Source organism: Diceros bicornis, chromosome X (genome assembly GCF_020826845.1).
Source record: "Diceros bicornis minor isolate mBicDic1 chromosome X, mDicBic1.mat.cur, whole genome shotgun sequence".
In the NCBI taxonomy this organism is placed as follows: Eukaryota; Metazoa; Chordata; class Mammalia; order Perissodactyla; family Rhinocerotidae; genus Diceros; species Diceros bicornis.
In genome coordinates this window covers 11,206,162-11,224,675 of record NC_080781.1, presented here as the reverse complement: position 1 = coordinate 11,224,675, position 18,514 = coordinate 11,206,162, and the positions used below count along the sequence as shown (strand labels likewise).

General features: G+C 40.4%; 1 protein-coding gene across 6 annotated transcripts in view; it reads left to right on the top strand.

The window, feature by feature from the left end:
• Window positions 1-18,514, top strand: part of GPM6B (glycoprotein M6B) — a 161,846-nt gene that overhangs the window by 109,781 nt on the left and 33,551 nt on the right. The window contains exons 1-2 of one of the 6 annotated variants that reach the window (XM_058535454.1): window positions 6,703-7,133; window positions 15,308-15,427. The exons of 1 other annotated variant lie outside the window; for it this stretch is intronic. In XM_058535454.1, coding sequence (XP_058391437.1) covers window positions 7,073-7,133; window positions 15,308-15,427 — 181 coding nt within the window. In that variant the 5' untranslated portion in view covers window positions 6,703-7,072. Of the gene's footprint in view, window positions 1-6,702; window positions 7,134-15,307; window positions 15,428-18,514 lie in introns of those variants that run through there. 4 more of the 6 variants (XM_058535455.1, XM_058535453.1, XM_058535458.1 and 1 more) reach the window with 4 other exon arrangements.

Here is an 18,514-nt window from a genome sequence, read left to right as displayed (position 1 = left end):
TATAGAGGAGGGACTGAGGAAATACATCAGGAAAGAGAGTAAGAGTAAGGAATCAACGGGTATTAAAAACCCACATTGGATGTAAAATTAGAAATTTCATTCTGGTAATGGGAGACAAAATCTTTGCCAAATTGATAAAGCTTCGGGAAGGTCTATTTATGGAAAGAACCCAATTTTAGACAATCATATTATAAATTTATGGCTCTATACTACATTTCTAGTTCCTGTGTTTTTAAATTTATGCAACATTTTGAGCACAGCACAGAAGTATTAATATTTTGAATGTTATTGCTTCTTTATATAAAGAGTATCTTTTCTGTTTCAATGTAAGATATAAGAATTCTTGCTGTGTTTGTAATTCTCTTCTCTCCAAAGGCTCAGATATTTGCCATTAGAACACATCTTTGATTTTATCATGGAGAGTAATTTGAAAATAGGAGTCACTTCACAAAAATTTCTTTTAAAACACAATTATTTAAAATTCATCCACTCAAGCGCACTAGAATGTGAAGTGAGGTTGACTTTGGTTCTGGGGTTGTTGCTCTGGGTATTGATTTCCTTTGAGGGGCAAGGAGGAAGGATTATGCCAGGGCATGTGAACTATGTGGGGCATGAAAAAGCCTTCTAGGCCCCAGAAACCGTATGGAAAGGATAGGTCTTGGGGAAACCCACTGGCTATGAGTTGCTTGTCTTTGTCAGAGGTGGTCACCATGATGTCGTCCACAAATGCAGTCTTAGCTCGTTATTCAGGAGAGAGGTGAAGGGACTTGAGGATCGGGAGGGCACACTGGCTCATTGGAAAGGAGGGAGCATCTATCACCAGGAGGAAAGAAATGATCCTTAAAGAAAACAGTCAATGCCAAGAATGGAAAACGAGATGACTGGTAAAGAGCTGAATGAGGCTGTGTCCCTGGAGCTGCGTGACCACTAGGAGGTTCTGTCCTTGGGTACAGAGTGGGAGGCTGGACTTTGGGGAAAAAATGTTTCATGAAATGTGAAAATTTCAGAGGAATTAGTAGTTTGAATACTATGAATACTATGGAAACATCCCTTCTTGGTGATTAATGATGCCCCACTGAGGAGTCATTCTGAGGCCAGAAGACTTCTATAATATAGTTCCAGAAAGTTGGAAGAAGTAGGCATTTGACAAGCTTTATTGATAGCTATGTGACTATGATAAGGATATGTAGGTAGATTATTGTGCAGTCCCATGCATTCATCCCATTCTCCCTGAATTCCCAGTTGACTGAACAATCCTAGTCATATAACATGGAATAGTGACTCAATTTCTGGCATGTAGTAGGTACTTAATGAACCTTGGTTGAATGAATGAATGCATGAATGAACCAGTCCATAGTGGCCTCAGAGAATTCTCTCACCTTGGTCTTCTTGTATTCAACACTTCCATCAATTATTTGGACCAAAGGAATATGAGATACATAAAGCAAATTTACCGTACTTGGAGACTGATATTGTGATTTATAATGAGAAATATATATTTGATCTTCGTCAGTTTCTGGCACAGAGATCCTAAAACCCTTAGAATTTCCTGTAATGGAAAGCCATAAAGATGTCTTTTGTTATGTTAATGAGGCGACTTTGAAACCTAAGGATGGGGGCTGGTTGCCAGTGGAGCCAACCATGTGATTAGAGGGTTGGAACTTTCAGTCTGCCCTCACACACACACCTCCACCTCCAGGGAGGGGAGAGGTACTGGAGATTGAGTTCAATCACCAAAGTCCGATGATTTAATCAGTCATGTCTATGTAATGAAGTCTCCATAAAAACCCAAAAGGACTGGGTTCAGAGAGCTTCCGGGTTGGTTAACACATGGAGATTTGGGGAGTCATGCACTGGGAGAGAGCATGGATTTCCCCATACCTTGTCCTATGCATTCCTCATCTAGCCATTGATTCATATTCTTTCATATCCTTTATAATAAACTGGTAATCTACCAAGTAAAATGTTTCTCTCAGTTCTGTGAGCCGCTCTAGCAAATTAATCGAACCCAAGGAGGCGGTTGTTGGAACCTCTGATCTCTAGCTGGTCAGTCAGAAGCATAGGTGACAATCTGCACTTGTGATTGGCATCTGAAGTGGGGGAATGGAAGGGGGCAGTCTTGTAGGACTGAGCCCTTAACCTGTGGGATCTGATGTTATCTCTAGTTAGACAGTGTCAGAATTGAGTTGAATTGTAGGACACCCAGCTGGTGTCGGAGAATTACTTGGGAGTGTGAGGAAATTTCCCCGCCACACCCGCACACGCAGTGGAATTGGTGACCAGAATCCTTAGAGACAAAATCAACCTGGGAAGATCATTAATGGAATAGATCATAGAAGAAAAATCCAGATTATCTTGACAAGTTGGAAACTGGACCAAGATGCACAGGCATAGGCATGAAGCCCTATGTGTGAAATTAAACTCTCGGTTGAACCACGGGAGCCTCTTATTTTGAGAGTAACGGTTGTGAAACAGACTTGAGAGTCATGCCCTTGTCCCCATCATTCAGCCCAAACCCTTCTCATGGAAGCTCCAATGACTATTTGGTGGGACAAGGTACTTTCTGCTTGTCAATCCTGATCTTTTTTACTCCTTCTACAGTTTTTGACACTGTTTGACACTATTAACTTCCTGCCCTTCATGGAACCTTGTTCTGATTCCAAAATCCCACTTTGGCCTTGTTCTCTGCTTTTCTAATTTTTCCTTCTTAGTCTCTTTTACCCTCCCTTTCAGGTTTTTCTTTTACTTTATATTTAAAAGCCAATATCCCTTCAATTCCCATCTCCGTGTATTTGTAGTCTGTATCTCTCTCTGATCATTTGTTCACTGTTCATCTGACATCTATTTGTTGAGGACCTGCTATGTGCCAGGGACTGTTCTAGAAGCTGGTAATACAGCAGAGAACAAAACAGACAAAAATTTCTACTCTTAACGGGATTATATTCTAGGGGGATGAGAGTCAATATGTAAGTAAGTGAATAGATAGATTAGTGTTGGGTCATGGTTAAAGCAAGAATGAAAATCAAACCCAGGTAAGGAGATTGGGCATGGCAGAGCTACTACCTTAGACAAGAAAGTCAGAGAGGGTGCCATTTGCAAGGCTACTTCTACAAAGACTCCCAAATCTTCATCCCTGGTCAGTCCCTCTCCTTTGGGGCCATAGTCCTGAATGCCTCCTGTACAGCTCCCGCGGGATGCTCTAGGGCACCTGAAACTGTACATGCTCATCTCCTCTACCAAACTTCTTCCTCCTCTTTGGTTCCCCATTTTGGTTCATAGCATGATCATCTCCTCACTCAGCCAACCTAGAAACTCCAGACTCCCCTTTGTATCCTTCTCTTTTTCCACCCTCATGCATAGGTATCCAATCAGATGTCACTCGGGCCTCCCTTCCTCCCCCTGCCATAGTTCAGGCCTTCCCTGTCTCTTGCTCGTGTTATTTCCGGAGACTTCTAATTCATTTGCCAGCCTCTAGTCCCGCCCTGCCCCACTCTGTCTTTCACATTACTGACAGAATGACCTTCATGAAGCACAGATTAGATCTCTTTTCAAGGCTTCCATCTCTACCCACTGCCTCCAGGATTAGCAAGGTGTTGAACCTCCCTGGTTCCCAACCCACTGGTTCAGCCATCTCCCTTCACTTCCCTACCACCACACACACCCTATGCTCTGAACCCTCTGTCAGAAAAATCATCTCCCCAGCACTTTGAGGATATTCTTTTTTTCTTTTTGTATGCTGTTCAGTTTTTCCTGGAACATTCTTTCCCTTCCCTACCCTTCCTGACTCTTATCTACCCTGCTCTTCCTTACTCTTCTCCTCCCTTCTCTGCCCTTCCATACCCTTTCCTACCCAGCAAGTTTCTAACCATACTGCAGTAGCCAACTCAACTCTGCAAAGCTTTTCCCGAATTCTCTTCCCCTCCTCTCGTCTTCTTTGTTGTGACTGCATAGTGCTTGGAGCAGGTAGCATCACCCCGGTTTAGGAGGGTTTTCTGGGTCCCATTAGCCTGTGGGTTACCTGGAGACAGGCACCGTCTCTTGTGCGTGTCTGTGCTTCCTGTAGATATTAACACTTGAAAGGTTATTCTGTGCATGTTTACTGAACTGGCTGGAATTCTACAGAAGACTGATACATATATAAGTTGAACCATGTGAAACTACTGTTCTTAGTCAATATCTGCAATTTTGTATGGTTCAATTAATACATCCATTTTGTGTCAATATTTGTTATCCTTATTTTGGCTTTCAGAAGTATTCTTACCTTCAGCCAGACTGCCTTAAAGCGTGGGGCTTAAAGAATTATTTTCAGCTCTGGGAGACATTTCCCATCTTACACATTCTACATATCCAGTTTTTCTGGCCAAAAATGGATGCATACCTCAGAAATGTTATAAAAGTATACTCTGTTTTCTTTCTTGCTATTACCAATTTTTCTATCATGTTTTCTCTGATTCAGATGATTTGTCATAAACATCTATGAGTTTTTGAAGTTATTTATAAAGTGATACAATGGTAACTTCTAGAATTGTCATACATTATCAGCCTAATGAAAAGAACATGAAGTTGTGAATAAGACAAAAGTGATAAATTGTCCATTTGCATGTAGATTTTTAGGGTGAAAGTAGATCAAGGTATCAACTGGAGAATTTGTAAATATTTTGTCCAATGGTTTTGATGTCCATGACAATGATACAGAACTAGAATTGTTCTTAAATTTAGAATGGCTTCTATATTCTGCCTTCTCACTTTTATCAACATTTAAAAATAATATTCTTAAGTAATAGCCAAAAAAATTATTCTATTCTGCCAGTTCTATAATTAAATGATTTTGCTACGTACTTTTTAAATAAAACCCGATAACATAGCTAGTCAACTGTCCCCTTTTGTGCTGAACTGAATTTTGTTTTGGTTTTAGTTCTCACTTGAACTGCTGAGGGAGAATAACCTGTCACAAAGCAACAATTGCCATCTTTCTGTCTGAATGCACCTAAGTTATCTTTACAAAAATGTTTAAGACCATCCTGCTTAGACACATCATGGGGTTTTCTAGTTACATCACAAATGAATCTCTCTTCGAAAGTCTGAAGTTTTAGGCCACCATGATTCTCGATCCCCTTGCCATGAGACAATAAAATTGGCTGGGGCCATAATTGAAGGGAATAGTTGATTGTGGGCATGGTCTTCTAGCACCATGATTAAAGTGAAAAACGAGATGTAAAATTAAAAGAAAATGTTGAAACAGGCTAAACTGGTTTTCAAAATCTTTTCTGGTTTAACAGGGCCAGAGGTATTGAATGTAGAAGGCTTTGGGGATTATCTAAAACTAATGCTTTAAAAGATCAGGTTGTTAGAGGATTTTGATTCAGGATCTTATGCATTTTTTTAAAGTGTTGAACAACAAACTCTGAAAACCTGGGAGAGTTTTTTTAGGAGAGGGTGGTCTCCAGTTTGTCTTTATGTTTGCCTCTAAGATGGGTGTTCAACCCAACTAGCTAGCAGACTCTTCTTGGTCAGGTACCCTGCACCCTGTGGTTATCAATGGTCATCCTTGTATTTGACTCGAGTTTATATAAATTTTTTGATAGGGACAATGAAGGTAAGTGGGTCGACCAAATGCTTAAAAAATGGTGCAGATGGGCCAGCCCCGTGGCTTGGCGGTTGAGTGCACGTGCTCCGCTGCTGGCGGCCGGGGTTCGGATCCCGGGTGCGCACCGACACACCGCTTCTCCGGCCATGCTGAGGCCGCGTCCCACATACAGGAACTAGAAGGATGTGCAGCTGTGACATACAACTATCTACTGGGGCTTTGGGGGAAAAAATAAATAAATAAAATTATCAAAAAAATGGTGCGGAAATTAGTGATGCTTGGAAACATATGGCCCATGACCATGATAAAGGCTTGGATGGATTGAGAACATTGGTTCAGTAGTGTCGGGGTGTGCAAGAAGGCTTGTGAAACCAGCAATCAAAATCGTTATTGGTACAATAGCCTTTATGCTGAACATTTAGAATGAACTTGAAAACACCCTTTTGACTTTGAGCAAGGGGCAGCGTTGTGATGAATAAAGCTCCATATAGAAATAACCATATCTAACGAGAAAAACCACTGTGTTTTTATTTTTATTCCAAGAAGTCACCAAAATGTCAGCTTGATATATATGTAGCATATTATGCTTATTTTTAAAAAAGAAAGGGTGCCTTTTTCTGAATTGCACTCTAGCTCCAGTTTCTCTTACTATCACCTATGTTGGATATCATCAGGGAATGGATTCTAATACTGAATTGCTACATGGCTATTGATAAATCCATATTTGGGCTTCCCTCCCCCTTAATGTATTTTTTCCCTCTTTAATATATACATTTTTAAATCAGTCAATCTAGCTAGCTAGAGATTGTATGAAAGACACATATTAAAGAAAGCAAATAAAATAGAGACCGTGGGCAAGTCCTTTGATTATATTCTGCCAGGGTTGGGGGTAAATAAATCAAACTGTGCTGCCCCATAAAGGGGTCCCACGGGAAAGAAAGGGGAGACATGCGTTCTCCTGAGAGAACATACATTGTGGCTGACCAGCTGAGTCACGTGGTGGGAGGGGGCTCTTTTCTTTCTCCTCCACATCCCATCCTCTGATGTCACAAATCTATTCTTTCCTGGGAGAATTAATTAGCATTCACAGGGTGCAGTTGGCAAGGAGAAAGAAGGGAGCCAGAGCGCGTGTGTAGGAGAGCAAGGAGGAAGAGCCCAGTGGGGGCGCGGGTTCTTCCCCCTTTGGAGCCGCATTGAGACTCAAGGCACACTCGGGCACAGAATGGCTGTTTTATAAGTGGGATCCTCGGGGACGTATGGCTGCCTGCTCCTTGGCAGCTGTCTTTATGGACCAGTAGGCAGAGGGAAATTGACGCTGACGAGACTTCTGCATCTTGGAAGGGACTGTAATCTACTGTAGTGAAGAACAGAACCTCTCAATCACGCGGGTGTAAATAAGAGACGGAGGGGAGTCCAAAAGAAAAGGAAGAGGAGGGGAAGAGTGTGTGTTGGGGGGAGCGGGGAAAAGCATTTTTGGTGGATGGTATGAAGCCAGCCATGGAAACTGCAGCCGAGGAAAACACTGAACAAAGCCAAGAGAGAAAAGGTACCCAGTGCTCTGACAATAGCCTGTTTAAAGCTTTTCACTGGGGGTGCTTGAAAAGGGGGAGCCGGGTTTTGTGTCTCTTGTAAAATAGCTCTGAAACAATCCCTATGGCATGGGCTTGCTTTCAGGGTGGTTGGTTTTTTTTTTTTTTCCTGTAGGCTGGTGTTAAATTAATAGAGCAGCCCTTCTTCAATCCGTTCATGTTCCAAATCTTCCTACTAAACACGGTATTTCATAGAAGGATGTCTGAAGTTTGTCACCTTGGGTAGCTGGATTGGGGAAACTGTCTTTTTAAAATTAATATAATGAGTCACAACTTAGGTCATATGTTCTGCATGTTATATCCCAGGGCCATAGAATGCATTGTTTACTGCTAATGCCAAGGAGGACCTGGAGGGGCATGCATATTAAACATGCTTTGGTTCTGCTAATGCTGTAGTGATCTGGACATTCTCTAATTTTCTTATTGATTACAATTGCTATTTCCATGTATCAGGCCCTGACTTTGACATGGAATAACCATTTACAGTTGGAGCTTGAGAGAGGGGACATCAGCTCTGTCTCCAGTGCTGATGGAAAGGCAGGGGTTTGGGGGGGTGTCTTCTGCTATTTATGACTAGAGAATAGGGGGAGGAAAATTGATAAAGGTCCTGTTCCTTGAAGGGAATCTTAGAACATATCACGATTTTGACATATGGAATGGCTCTTTTGGAGAAATAAGTGTTTTGCAGTAAGAAAATGGCAGAAAATAGAGGCTAAAATTAATCTGTCCTTTCCTAGGTAATGACTGATTTTGCATTTGATACCCCATAGAATCAGCTCGCCCACTGTTAGGTTAACAGCATCTCACTGCATTGTAATTTATCTTCCTCACCTAAAGTTAGAGACTGTCAGAAAGGCACAAAAATGGATTCTATACCCGCAGTGGCTCTCATATCAAAAGCTGTCGTGCTGAGATTATTTCTCACGGCCCTGGCATCCACTGACAGTCACTAAACAACAGCAATTCTCCAGGATAGAGGGACAGCTATGTTTTACTTATGAGTCCATAGGTTGAACTGTCTGAAATTGCTGATAGTCAACCAGTTTACACCTACAAAACCGTCAATTTCATGTAGATTTCAACTTAGCATGCTTGGGTAGAGGCTGTTTGTTTTTATATGGAATTTCTTCTGCACACAATACATTAATAACATTTTATCCTAAACAATTTCATTTTCTAAATTATTTTTTAAAGTATGATAAAATATACATAACATAAAATTTGCCATTTTAACCATTTTGGGTGTAGAATTCAGTAGCATTAAGTACATAGCACTTAAATTTTAAAATTGGTAGTTTAGTTCCATCCCTGAATCAAGCCTGCTATCCTCCACCAAAAACACAAAACAAACAACAGCCCAAAAAAAACCCTGCCTTTTCTTGTACGTATATATTTTTAATTTACATGAATGACCACATAGCAATAAGAGAAACTCTTGGGAATGTTTATGAAGCTGAGGAACTGAGATAAAAGTTTAGAGATTCGTTTCCATGATGATTAGAGACAAAGTTTGGGGGATGGTATAATCACGTAATAGCATTGTTGTGAAGCCTATCACATTTTATAGCAATTTTTTCCTAAAATAGATGACTTTGCTTAGTACTCACTTTTTATTAACACGGTGTTGGCCAGCGGCAGAGAAAACCATTTTGGTCTCTGCAAAAACATCCTTTTCGTTTTTCTCTCCAAGAGCAAGCAAGGGGCATAAAACCAATATAAAATCCTTACCGCACAACTGTGTATCCCATCACCATTTAGTCTTGTAGATTTCTATTATTTTACGTCAATTAATATTATTTAATACCAAAGCTACAGGCTGCCACTACATCCATTGACATCTGTATATGAAAACTTGTTAGCTATGGTTTTAGAGACAAAATTAGAAGCAAAAAATAATTCCTGGAGGTACTTTAAAAAGTACCAGAATTGATAAACATTAGCTGTTTGTTAAGTAATTCAGAAATACCAAGTTAACACAAGATATCGTCACTTGTATACTACATACTTGAGTAAGAATCCAGGCCAGGGAATGTATTTACTGCAGCAACAGGGGTGGTGATCGCTCTGTGACCCACCCACCATAAATGTTGATCTGCATGGTGACTTACATACTGATCTTCATTTAGACCAACAAGTTCATATGCCAGCTGCCCAAGGTCAAATCTCACACAAGTATCATCTCTGTAGTGTCCCGTTTGCTCACCCTTGGTCATTTGAGGCACACAGGCACACAACAATAATCACAAATGTTTGTGCATGCTTGTCGCTCCAGTATTCCTTCAGATTTAATTTTAAATTTATAAAATAAATGTTTACTTCATTGAAATTAATATTTAAAAATTTGACATAATTAGAGAATGCATTATATAATTCTTGAGCTGGTAGATATGATTTTTTTTCTTTTAAGCCTTTCAGCAAGGGAATTTAATTTACTAAATTTAATCCTACACATTTTGTCACTTCCCACAGAGTTTTTAATGCACATATATTTTTCCTCCTCTGTTCCTCCTTTCCCATTTGTTTTCAACAGTTAGTGCTAGGGGCAATACCTGTCTCTTAATGTGAGGTATTATTGTCCATTAGCTAGTACCCAGTAGCTTGTGAATTAACAGCTTTGGATAATTATTACCGTGTTTGTTGAGAATCTAAGTTAAACTTAGCTTTATAAATTGACTTCAACTTTTTTAGTTTGTGTCACTTCCTGGGAATTTCAGCAGGACAAAGAGAGTTGTTTCTTTAAACTAAATCAGAATGACTTTGTTCCTATTTTAAACAAAAATAATCCAAGTCCTTAAAAAAAAAAAAAAAGACAGCATATGTGTTTTTGAAACAGTCTCATAGCTTTTGTCATGGAACACTACCGGATGATCAAAATTCACGGGAAGTTATTTGGGAATTTTTAAGGAAAACAGTCAGGTTTTCTCAGATGGATGTAAGAAATGCAAAATTATTATAAATGACAGTTTTTAAATTGGAAGCATTAAATTAAATCAAAGTGTGAGGACTGAGTAAGCAGATTCACTGAAATGGAATAAGTGGAGGAAATGAATAAGACAGAATCAAAGGAAATAGATCATGGGACTCAATAATAAAGAGATGGAGAGTTAGGTTTCTATTTATTTCTGTGGAGTATTACTTGATGTCAATTCATTCGTGAAAACCAGGGCTTCTGGAATTGCTGTTAGTGGGTAATCAAAACAATTGAATCAATTGCTCTGTGTGAAAAAAACCTAAGTATCTGTGATGAAAATTATTTTTATTGTATGTAGGAAATTGGAATCTACTGAAACAATTGTAGTCAGGCTAGTTAAGCTCCTATGAATCATTGCTGAAATAAATTCCAGAATTCCCAGCATCAAATTAGGTTCCTAACCACATAGGAAGAAAAATGTAGTAAATCGTAAATAATGTATAATTTAAAATAAATTATAGGATATAGAGTAAGAAACGAATTCAAATTGTTGACTCGATTAAAAAATTGACACATCCATTTAAATCTTTTAAATCAAATAAATATAATTTCTTATGTATTTGGTTTTTTTTAATTTAGCAAAATGTGTGCACTTTTGGCCCCCTCTTCTTTTTTGTTTAGACTCTTCTAGAATATATGACCTATATGCTAAAAACCCAGAGGGACACATTTAACGTGTTACACTATTCCTGGTGATCTATGAATTATTGGATTTTGAGATTTTTACTGATGTTTTCTAACTTGATTATATGAACATGGTACAGAGAAAGTTTCAGATACAGTTTTTCCCCATGAGAATATGCCGAGGAGGACATTTGAAGAGAGGGTGTCTGGGGAATAGGCTGTGGAGGAAAGCGTGGCTGGCCAGATGGTGCTGGACATATGTGGTAGGAAGGATACAGCTCGCTGTTGTTTTATTTTTTTAGAAAATTTGTGTGGAGAAGATTTCAACAAGTCATTTAGTGCATTTCCTACTTTTATATTACCATTTCTATTAGCATACTTTTTAAGACTTGGCCTTGCTATTTCATTAGACAAAGAATTCTAACCCATTTTTGGAAAGTTAGACTTGCCTTCCTTGAAATTGAGTGGAAATCTTGAATTCAGATTGTAATTTTAAACATCGTGTTTCTCTGTTACTTGGAGGTACAGGTCAATTTAAAGTAAATAATCTTAATAAAAGGACTTATTAGCCTTGATGTATCGGAGAACATGTGAAATAGCCAGTTATCCCCATGACATAAATTTTTCCTCACTGGGAGTGGTGACAAATTGATTGTTTCAAAGACACCCTCTTGCTTTTTTCTCCTTGAGACCAAATGTACCTCCATGTGAGATGGTTGACCAGGACTAGGGATGGCTATGGGATGGAGGAAGAAGGTGATGCCCACTGGCTTTTGAGAGAGGGAGGCTGCAATCCCAGCTTCACAGTGTACCTGGTGGTTCATTCACTTCTTCACTTATTTATTCATTTAATAATGTTTTCCTTTGAACCCTCATCCTTCCTCTGTCCTCTGAGCTCATGTCATAGGTGTAGAAGGGTGCTGTCTCATCTTAGGGGCCATTATGTGTAGTATAATCTTGGTTTTAACCATAGTTTTGCTGATTGATGGCAGATTAAATAGCAGATGACAATGCCAGAGAGGAGAACTTTGATCCTTAGCCAGCCCACTGATATTTCTCTTCAGAGAACATGTAATAAAAGAAAAGAAAAGAATTTCCTATTTTGTAGGCTGATTTGATTAATTGCATTAACTTCTTTATAAATTCAAGCCTTACTAGCTATATTCAATATCAAAGGTCAGCACATTTCCTCTGCAAAGGGCCAGAGAGTAAATATTTTAGGTTTTGTGGGCCACACAGTCTCTGTTGTAACTACTGACATCTACCATTGCAGCATGAACCAGCCATAGATGTGTATAAACAAATGGGTGTGGCTGTGTTCCAATAAAGCTTTATTTACAAACACAGGTGGCCGTTGTTTGCTGAGCCCTGCTGTGTTCTCTAGTGTTGTTATAGCTTTCCTTTAATACTTTAAATAATAGCTAAAAATGAAGGATGGCAGATACAGCTTTCAAAGACCTTGCCCAGGGATTATGGTCTTTCTAGGAAGCTTAGTCTTTTTCACTTAGTTGCTTCCAGTGATAATTTCCTAGATGCTAGAATGTATACCAGTCTGCAGCTCAGTTATTCAGCCTTGTCACTAAATCACATTATCTAAGTAAATAAAAAAAAAGGTACAAGGCATTGTTTTGTTTTCCTTTCCCCGATTTCCCATTGCTTGTTTCATACCCACCTTTGGTGATGGCCACGCACAGTTGTGTGTATCACCATTAGCCACCACTGCTCACCTCAGCCCCAAGTATAAATAATATCTCAGATGTCACAGTCTTTTGTGCTTCTTCGAGACTATGGATTGGTCTCTTGTCCATCCCTGTCTTTTACCCTCTAAGGGGATCATTTTCAGCCCTCCCTCTATAGGGCGTAAACCAGGATCTTCCTGGGTGTGTACATTTTCCCATTTCTTGCCAGTTGCCCAGAATCAACGGTGTTTTAATATACCATTCCAGCTGAGGCTTCGAATCATGTGACTCCCTTCTAAGTGTTGGGACCCTGTTCTTTTAAACAAAATGTATGCTGTACTCTTTGAAATTTTAGAAATAATTTTATATTTAATGTCTTTAAGTTTGGCTCAAAAATATAAAACAGGCATGATTTTCTTTTCTTTCATAGCTAAAGATTTACTGTTGTAAAGAGGCCACCCCAGAAATATTGGAAAACACCCATCCACTTGCCTATCCCATCTCCAGATCTACTGGAGTAGTAGTATTGTTATGCTGAACTAAGCGTCTCAGGCATGGCTGCCATGTTTTTCTCAGAAAACACATTAGCATTGGGCAGTCCGTGCTTTTTCATTGTCATTGCCTAGAAGCCTTCATTGCCGGAATGTCTGCAGACTTCCCCATCCACGTGAGGAGATGAGGACAGAGAATGGATATATCCTATGCACAGATTCCCATGGCAAGTGCATGGCTTGGGTGAGGTCAGTGTGGCAGGGGACCTGGAGAGCCATTTCTTGGTCCACAGAGTCCCAGGGTGCTCCTTTGCATTCAACCAAATACTTATTCAGCAGACATTTCTCGGGCACCTGCTGTGTGGGGGGCCTGGAGAGAGAAATTTTTTTAAAGGACAATGAAATTTTTCAGATCAAAAGTGATCGAGCTAGTTGGAATCCTCCTGCTTGAGGTCAATGCAGAGGGCTCACAGCCACTTTACCAAGAGGAAATCAGATCATACCGTGAGGCAACTTGACCTTCTTCTGGTTCTTTACACCAGCCCCACTGGGTTGTTTTGCTTTAAGAGAATGTAGCACAACCCACGTCTGAGAAAGAATCTCCTGAACAGTAAGGCAAAAATCTAAATCCAGGGAAGGCTGAGAGTTAAGAAGTTTTAAGAACCCTGAAACATTTCTTTAGGAGGCACAGAAGCACAGCTCACCTCCAAATGGACCTCAGAAAAGCTCTTGCGCTAACCACGGCTTCAAGAAAAGAGTGGAAAATTGCAGCAAATGCACAGTCCACAGTAGGGTAAAATAGTGCTTTGAAAACTGTGCCCTCTGGAGTAAAGTTGCCCAGGTTTCTACCTAGGTTCCTCCACCCCCTGGCTGCATGACGGGGGCAAAGGACTCACCTTCTCATTGCCCTTGGTTCTTAATTTGTAAAGATAGAATGATAATGGTACCTATTTCCCAAGATGGTTGTGACAAATGAGGAACGGGTGCAATGTGCTTTGCATGATGTAGTGCATCATAAGCACTCCGTAAATTACAGCTGCTATCATCATCATCGTCGTCGACGTCATCGTCGTCATCGTCATCACAACAAAAACAGCAGCAGCAAAAATACTTTCATTAGACAGTTCTGATCTTGTCCTAGCATCTTTTTTTCCCTTTTAAATGACTTTAAAAGACATTTTTACTTTATCTTGAAGCCAAAAAGTTTTTTCTCTAAAACACCACCTAGAAAAGTATGTCTCCGCTTCCCAATCGGAAGTACCTTGCGAGTTTTCAGAGATGGTGGAGAGCGGAGTTGGGGCTTTGTGAAGGCTTCTCGAGGTTTCCAGCGTACTGGGCAGGGCATTTGGGTGTTTGCCTCACGATGTGCTCCTTTGCCTGGTCCTTATCTCCAGTGATCTGAGGTGCCACATGGAGCATTATAACCTGAACTTGTGATGGAATAATTAGCCACATCAATGTCAGAATTTTTTTTTTTAAATATTTGTGGCACCCTAGAAGACGTAACCCCTTCTTAGGTTTTATGGGATTCTCAAATATAAACTGATCATAGTGACATTATGACCTCTTAGGGATTTCAAGATTTTAATTCAACTAATAGTTACCAGCAGCCTACTCTGTGTCAGGCAAATTGGTAGATATTTTTCTCTCCAATCCCCTAAGAAGTGAGAAATGTAGTCATATTACCAGATAGGGACCTGAGTCCCCAGGAGGCCAATTGTCACCTTGTCTGTGAGTAAGCAGTAGTTCCAGTCCAAGACCAGCAGCCTTTTCTCTTTAAAACACTGAGAGATAATTTATTAGAACAGGATTTAATCCAGAACATTCTAGACTCTGAAGTACTGAGCTTAAGATGAGGTGACAGAGAATACCGCAGATGTCAGTGGAGGACAGGAGTTTCATCCAAGATTCAGCAGACCATGGGGTTAGTTGATAGATTTTGAAGGCTGGGACTGGGTACCATTATGGAGAATGAGCCTGGATTCTGTAGCTGCAGTAATTATGGTGCTCTGTGGGTCTGAAAATGAAATAAACAGAAAAATATTATTGTGAGAAGCCAGATTTTCATTATAATCTGCCCAAAATGAGCATTCTAAGGGGGGAGAGGGGAATGGAGAAAATAAGGAAAGAAAAGAAAATTTTGGTGACTTTTGTAAACTTAAGTTCAAACATGGAGGAGGAGACTCCAACATTCTCAATTTATCATGCTGAGTTGATAAGATGGTACTGACAGGTTGCATTTCAATAGCATATTTTTTAACCTTCCCATTTCCTTTAACTTGATGGTAAAAGAATAAATAAAAATGCTGATATAGAATCTTTGCTGGAGATAGAGACACTGACTCTTTGCCACCTGAAATTGGCAGTGAACAGCAGAGCTGAAATGGAAATTGGCAGGTACCACTGGATGTACCCAGGCTCAAAGAACCACCAGTACCATCCTGTGCCAACCCTGGGGGACAGGGCTAGCCCCTTGAGCAGTCCAGGTAAATACAGCCTCGGGGTGAATTCTAATAGCAAGTCAACTGTTATCTTTAATATTATTTGTAAAGGCTCTTTCAGTTTGGTGATATTTTCTGTTTTGCTTGATGCGTTAATTTGTTCACAGGGGCGTGGGTGGAATTGGCCCTTTAAAATTTTTTAAATCATCTTTCTTTTTCTCTCCTTCTCTCCATTCCACCCCATCTTTCACCTCTTTCTTCTGCCTGCTCTCCTTTTCCTCACCCTTACCTCTTCTTCTCAAAGGGAGCAGTGTACAATGAGATATGCCTTTGGGTTAACCATGAAATTTCCAATGTCTGAACCAATAATGGGGGGGTGGGAAGTCGCACATGTCCTCCATGGGACCAAGAACTAGGCCAGGACACTCAAGGAGCCTTGGCTCCAAGAGTACCATGAGTGTCCCCAAATGTCTTCCCAGCACCACTCTGATTTAACATCAGTCATTGCCTTTGAGAAGGAAAAATCAAAGCCCATGAAATGGGGATTGGATAACTGTGTACATGATCCCATCAGGTAGATCTGTTGGGTCTGATTTCCAGTTTCCTTGCTCATGAGGAACACTGTCTCTCAGAACTGCTAAGTGCTGGGTCTGGGTGAAATGTGCATCAGCCGGTTTGGGGACCCAGAAGAGCGAGAATGCTGAGCAATATGAACATCCGTCCTCCACATTCCCCAAGTTGACACGTGTCTTACTACTCAGTTCAATTAGCTGAAACTCAGTGACCTCAAGTTACTTAAAATGTGGATATAAACGGATGATGGTGGGTCAAATAAACACAACAGGCTTAAATTATTGCTATGATTTTGAGTGAACCCATAGCATCATTTCTCCCAAACAGTTGCTTACTTTTTCAGGAATAAATCAGAAATGATAGCGTAGAACCTACAACTCGAGAAAGAGCAATCCTGAGGTACAATGTAAGGCACCCATTGAATTACAGTCATAACACCTGTAATTAATTTTACAAAACTTTTTCTTTTAAAACCTAAATTGTGGCTTCAGGTTAATTAACATGAAATCTGATTTTGTATTTAGTTCTACATCTTGAATTATGCATTCCTTCACTTGACGTATGGCTATTAGGCACCAACTCTGTGTGTGCCTGTGCTGTGCCGGTGAGAAAAAATGAGCAAGATGTGACATCAGACATTTGTTCTCATAGATCCTTTAAAGAATGAAGAGGGTTCTGGAATCTTTATTTAAAAATTGCCATTAGAGGGGGCCAGCCCGGTGGCACAAGCGATTAAGTGCGCGCGCTCCACTGCGGCGGCCCGGGCTTTGCCGGTTTGGATCCCAGGCGTGCACCAACGCACTGCTTGGCAAGCCATGCTGTGGCGGCGTCCCATATAAAGTGGAGGAAGATGGGCACGGATGTTAGCCCACGGCCAATCTTCCTCAGCAAAAAGAGGAGGATTAGCAGATGTTAGCTCAGGGCCGATCTTTCTGACAAAAAAAAAAAATTGCCATTAGACATGATATATCCATACAATGGAATACTATTCAGCAATAAAAAGGAAGGAAATGCTGATATATACTACGATATGGATGAATCTCAAAAACATTATGCTGAATAAAAGAAGCCAGACACAAGAGACCAAATATTGTATGATTCCATCTATATTAAATTTCCAGAATTGGCAAATCCATAGAGACAGAAAGTAGATTAGTGCTGGCCAGAGGCTGGGAGGAGGGGGAAATGGAGAGTGACTGCTAATGGGTACAAGAGATCTTTGTTGGAGTGATGGAAATGTTTTAAAATTAGATTGTGGTAATGGTTGCACAACTCCATAAATTTACTCAAAACCATTGAATTGTACACTTAAAACAGGTGAATTTTATATGTAGACTATATCTCGATAAAGCTGTTTTTAAAAAAAACAAACAAAAAAAGCACCATTAGATATCACAATTCAATGGCAGAGAGAGAGAGAGAGAAGAGTATTTGTTAACATGACAAGAAGGTCCCCAAGTTATCAGAAACTACTACTTGAGAGAGAATGGCCTTCATTTTAAGAATGCGTTGGAAGACACCAGGCCGGTTGGAAATCAAGAAAAAGACTAAGTGTCTTTCCTGGATAGTGGTAAAGAGTACACATCAATATCTTATTAGGGGAAAACTCTCTATCAGTTGCTCTTGATGAGTTTTGTCCGCTGGTTGAGCAGTTGCCTGGAAGAGCATTGGGGTAAGACTCATGTGCTTTGACCCTACAGCCGAACAGCGGAATGTGGGCGTTCTAAGCAGCAGCGGCAGCTGAGAGGAAAAATGCAAGGCTCCAATTTCTTTTCCGCAACTTTTGGGGCCCAATTTGTTTCAGAATTCAGAAGGGTTTGGGTTTTTGAAAAGTAACATGGTGCACACACCGTGTGCTTCACGATACCAGCAGCAAGGTGGGGGCTCCCACAAATCCAGCGCGTTACTCTTGTCCATTCAGATCGGGTTTTGGAACCAAGTAATTTCACATCAGAACAGGTTTTGCTGCCAGAAGAGCTAGACGAAAAAAAAGAATCCTTAGTTTTCAGAGTTTTTGGAATTTTGGAACGGCGTGATGCGAAATTGTAGAACTCTAATAGTATCGGGTTGCTGGTGATATTTCACGTGAGAATTCCATGATCGAGCAGGTTCTTGTCTGAGGGGGAGAAATGAAATCACTGAATTTGATTAATAGAATCATCTTCCCAGATCCTGAAATGGCCGCTACCCACACGTAGTTTGAACTTTCTGTGTGCATTGACTGAAATCATTGGAAGAAGTATGCCTCCATGGCACACGCATTGGGGCCATTTGTGTCTGGAACCAGCCGCAGAGACCTTGCATAGGATAGTTTAAAGAATACAGCGCAGGCCCCGGAGTGAGGGCACCAGACTCTGCCGTATTATTGCCTTCCCAGTTGCGTCAAGATTTTGTTGGCTCCTAAATCAATGCAGTTGCCATTCTGTACTTAGATCCCAAACCAGATGGTGCGAAGGAAAAAATAGAGAATTCCATATGGCTCTTGTGTCTTTTTTTTTTTTTGCAGAGTTCTCAATTTCTTTCCAGTGGGGGGAAGGGGGAAAAGAGGTTTTGATACAG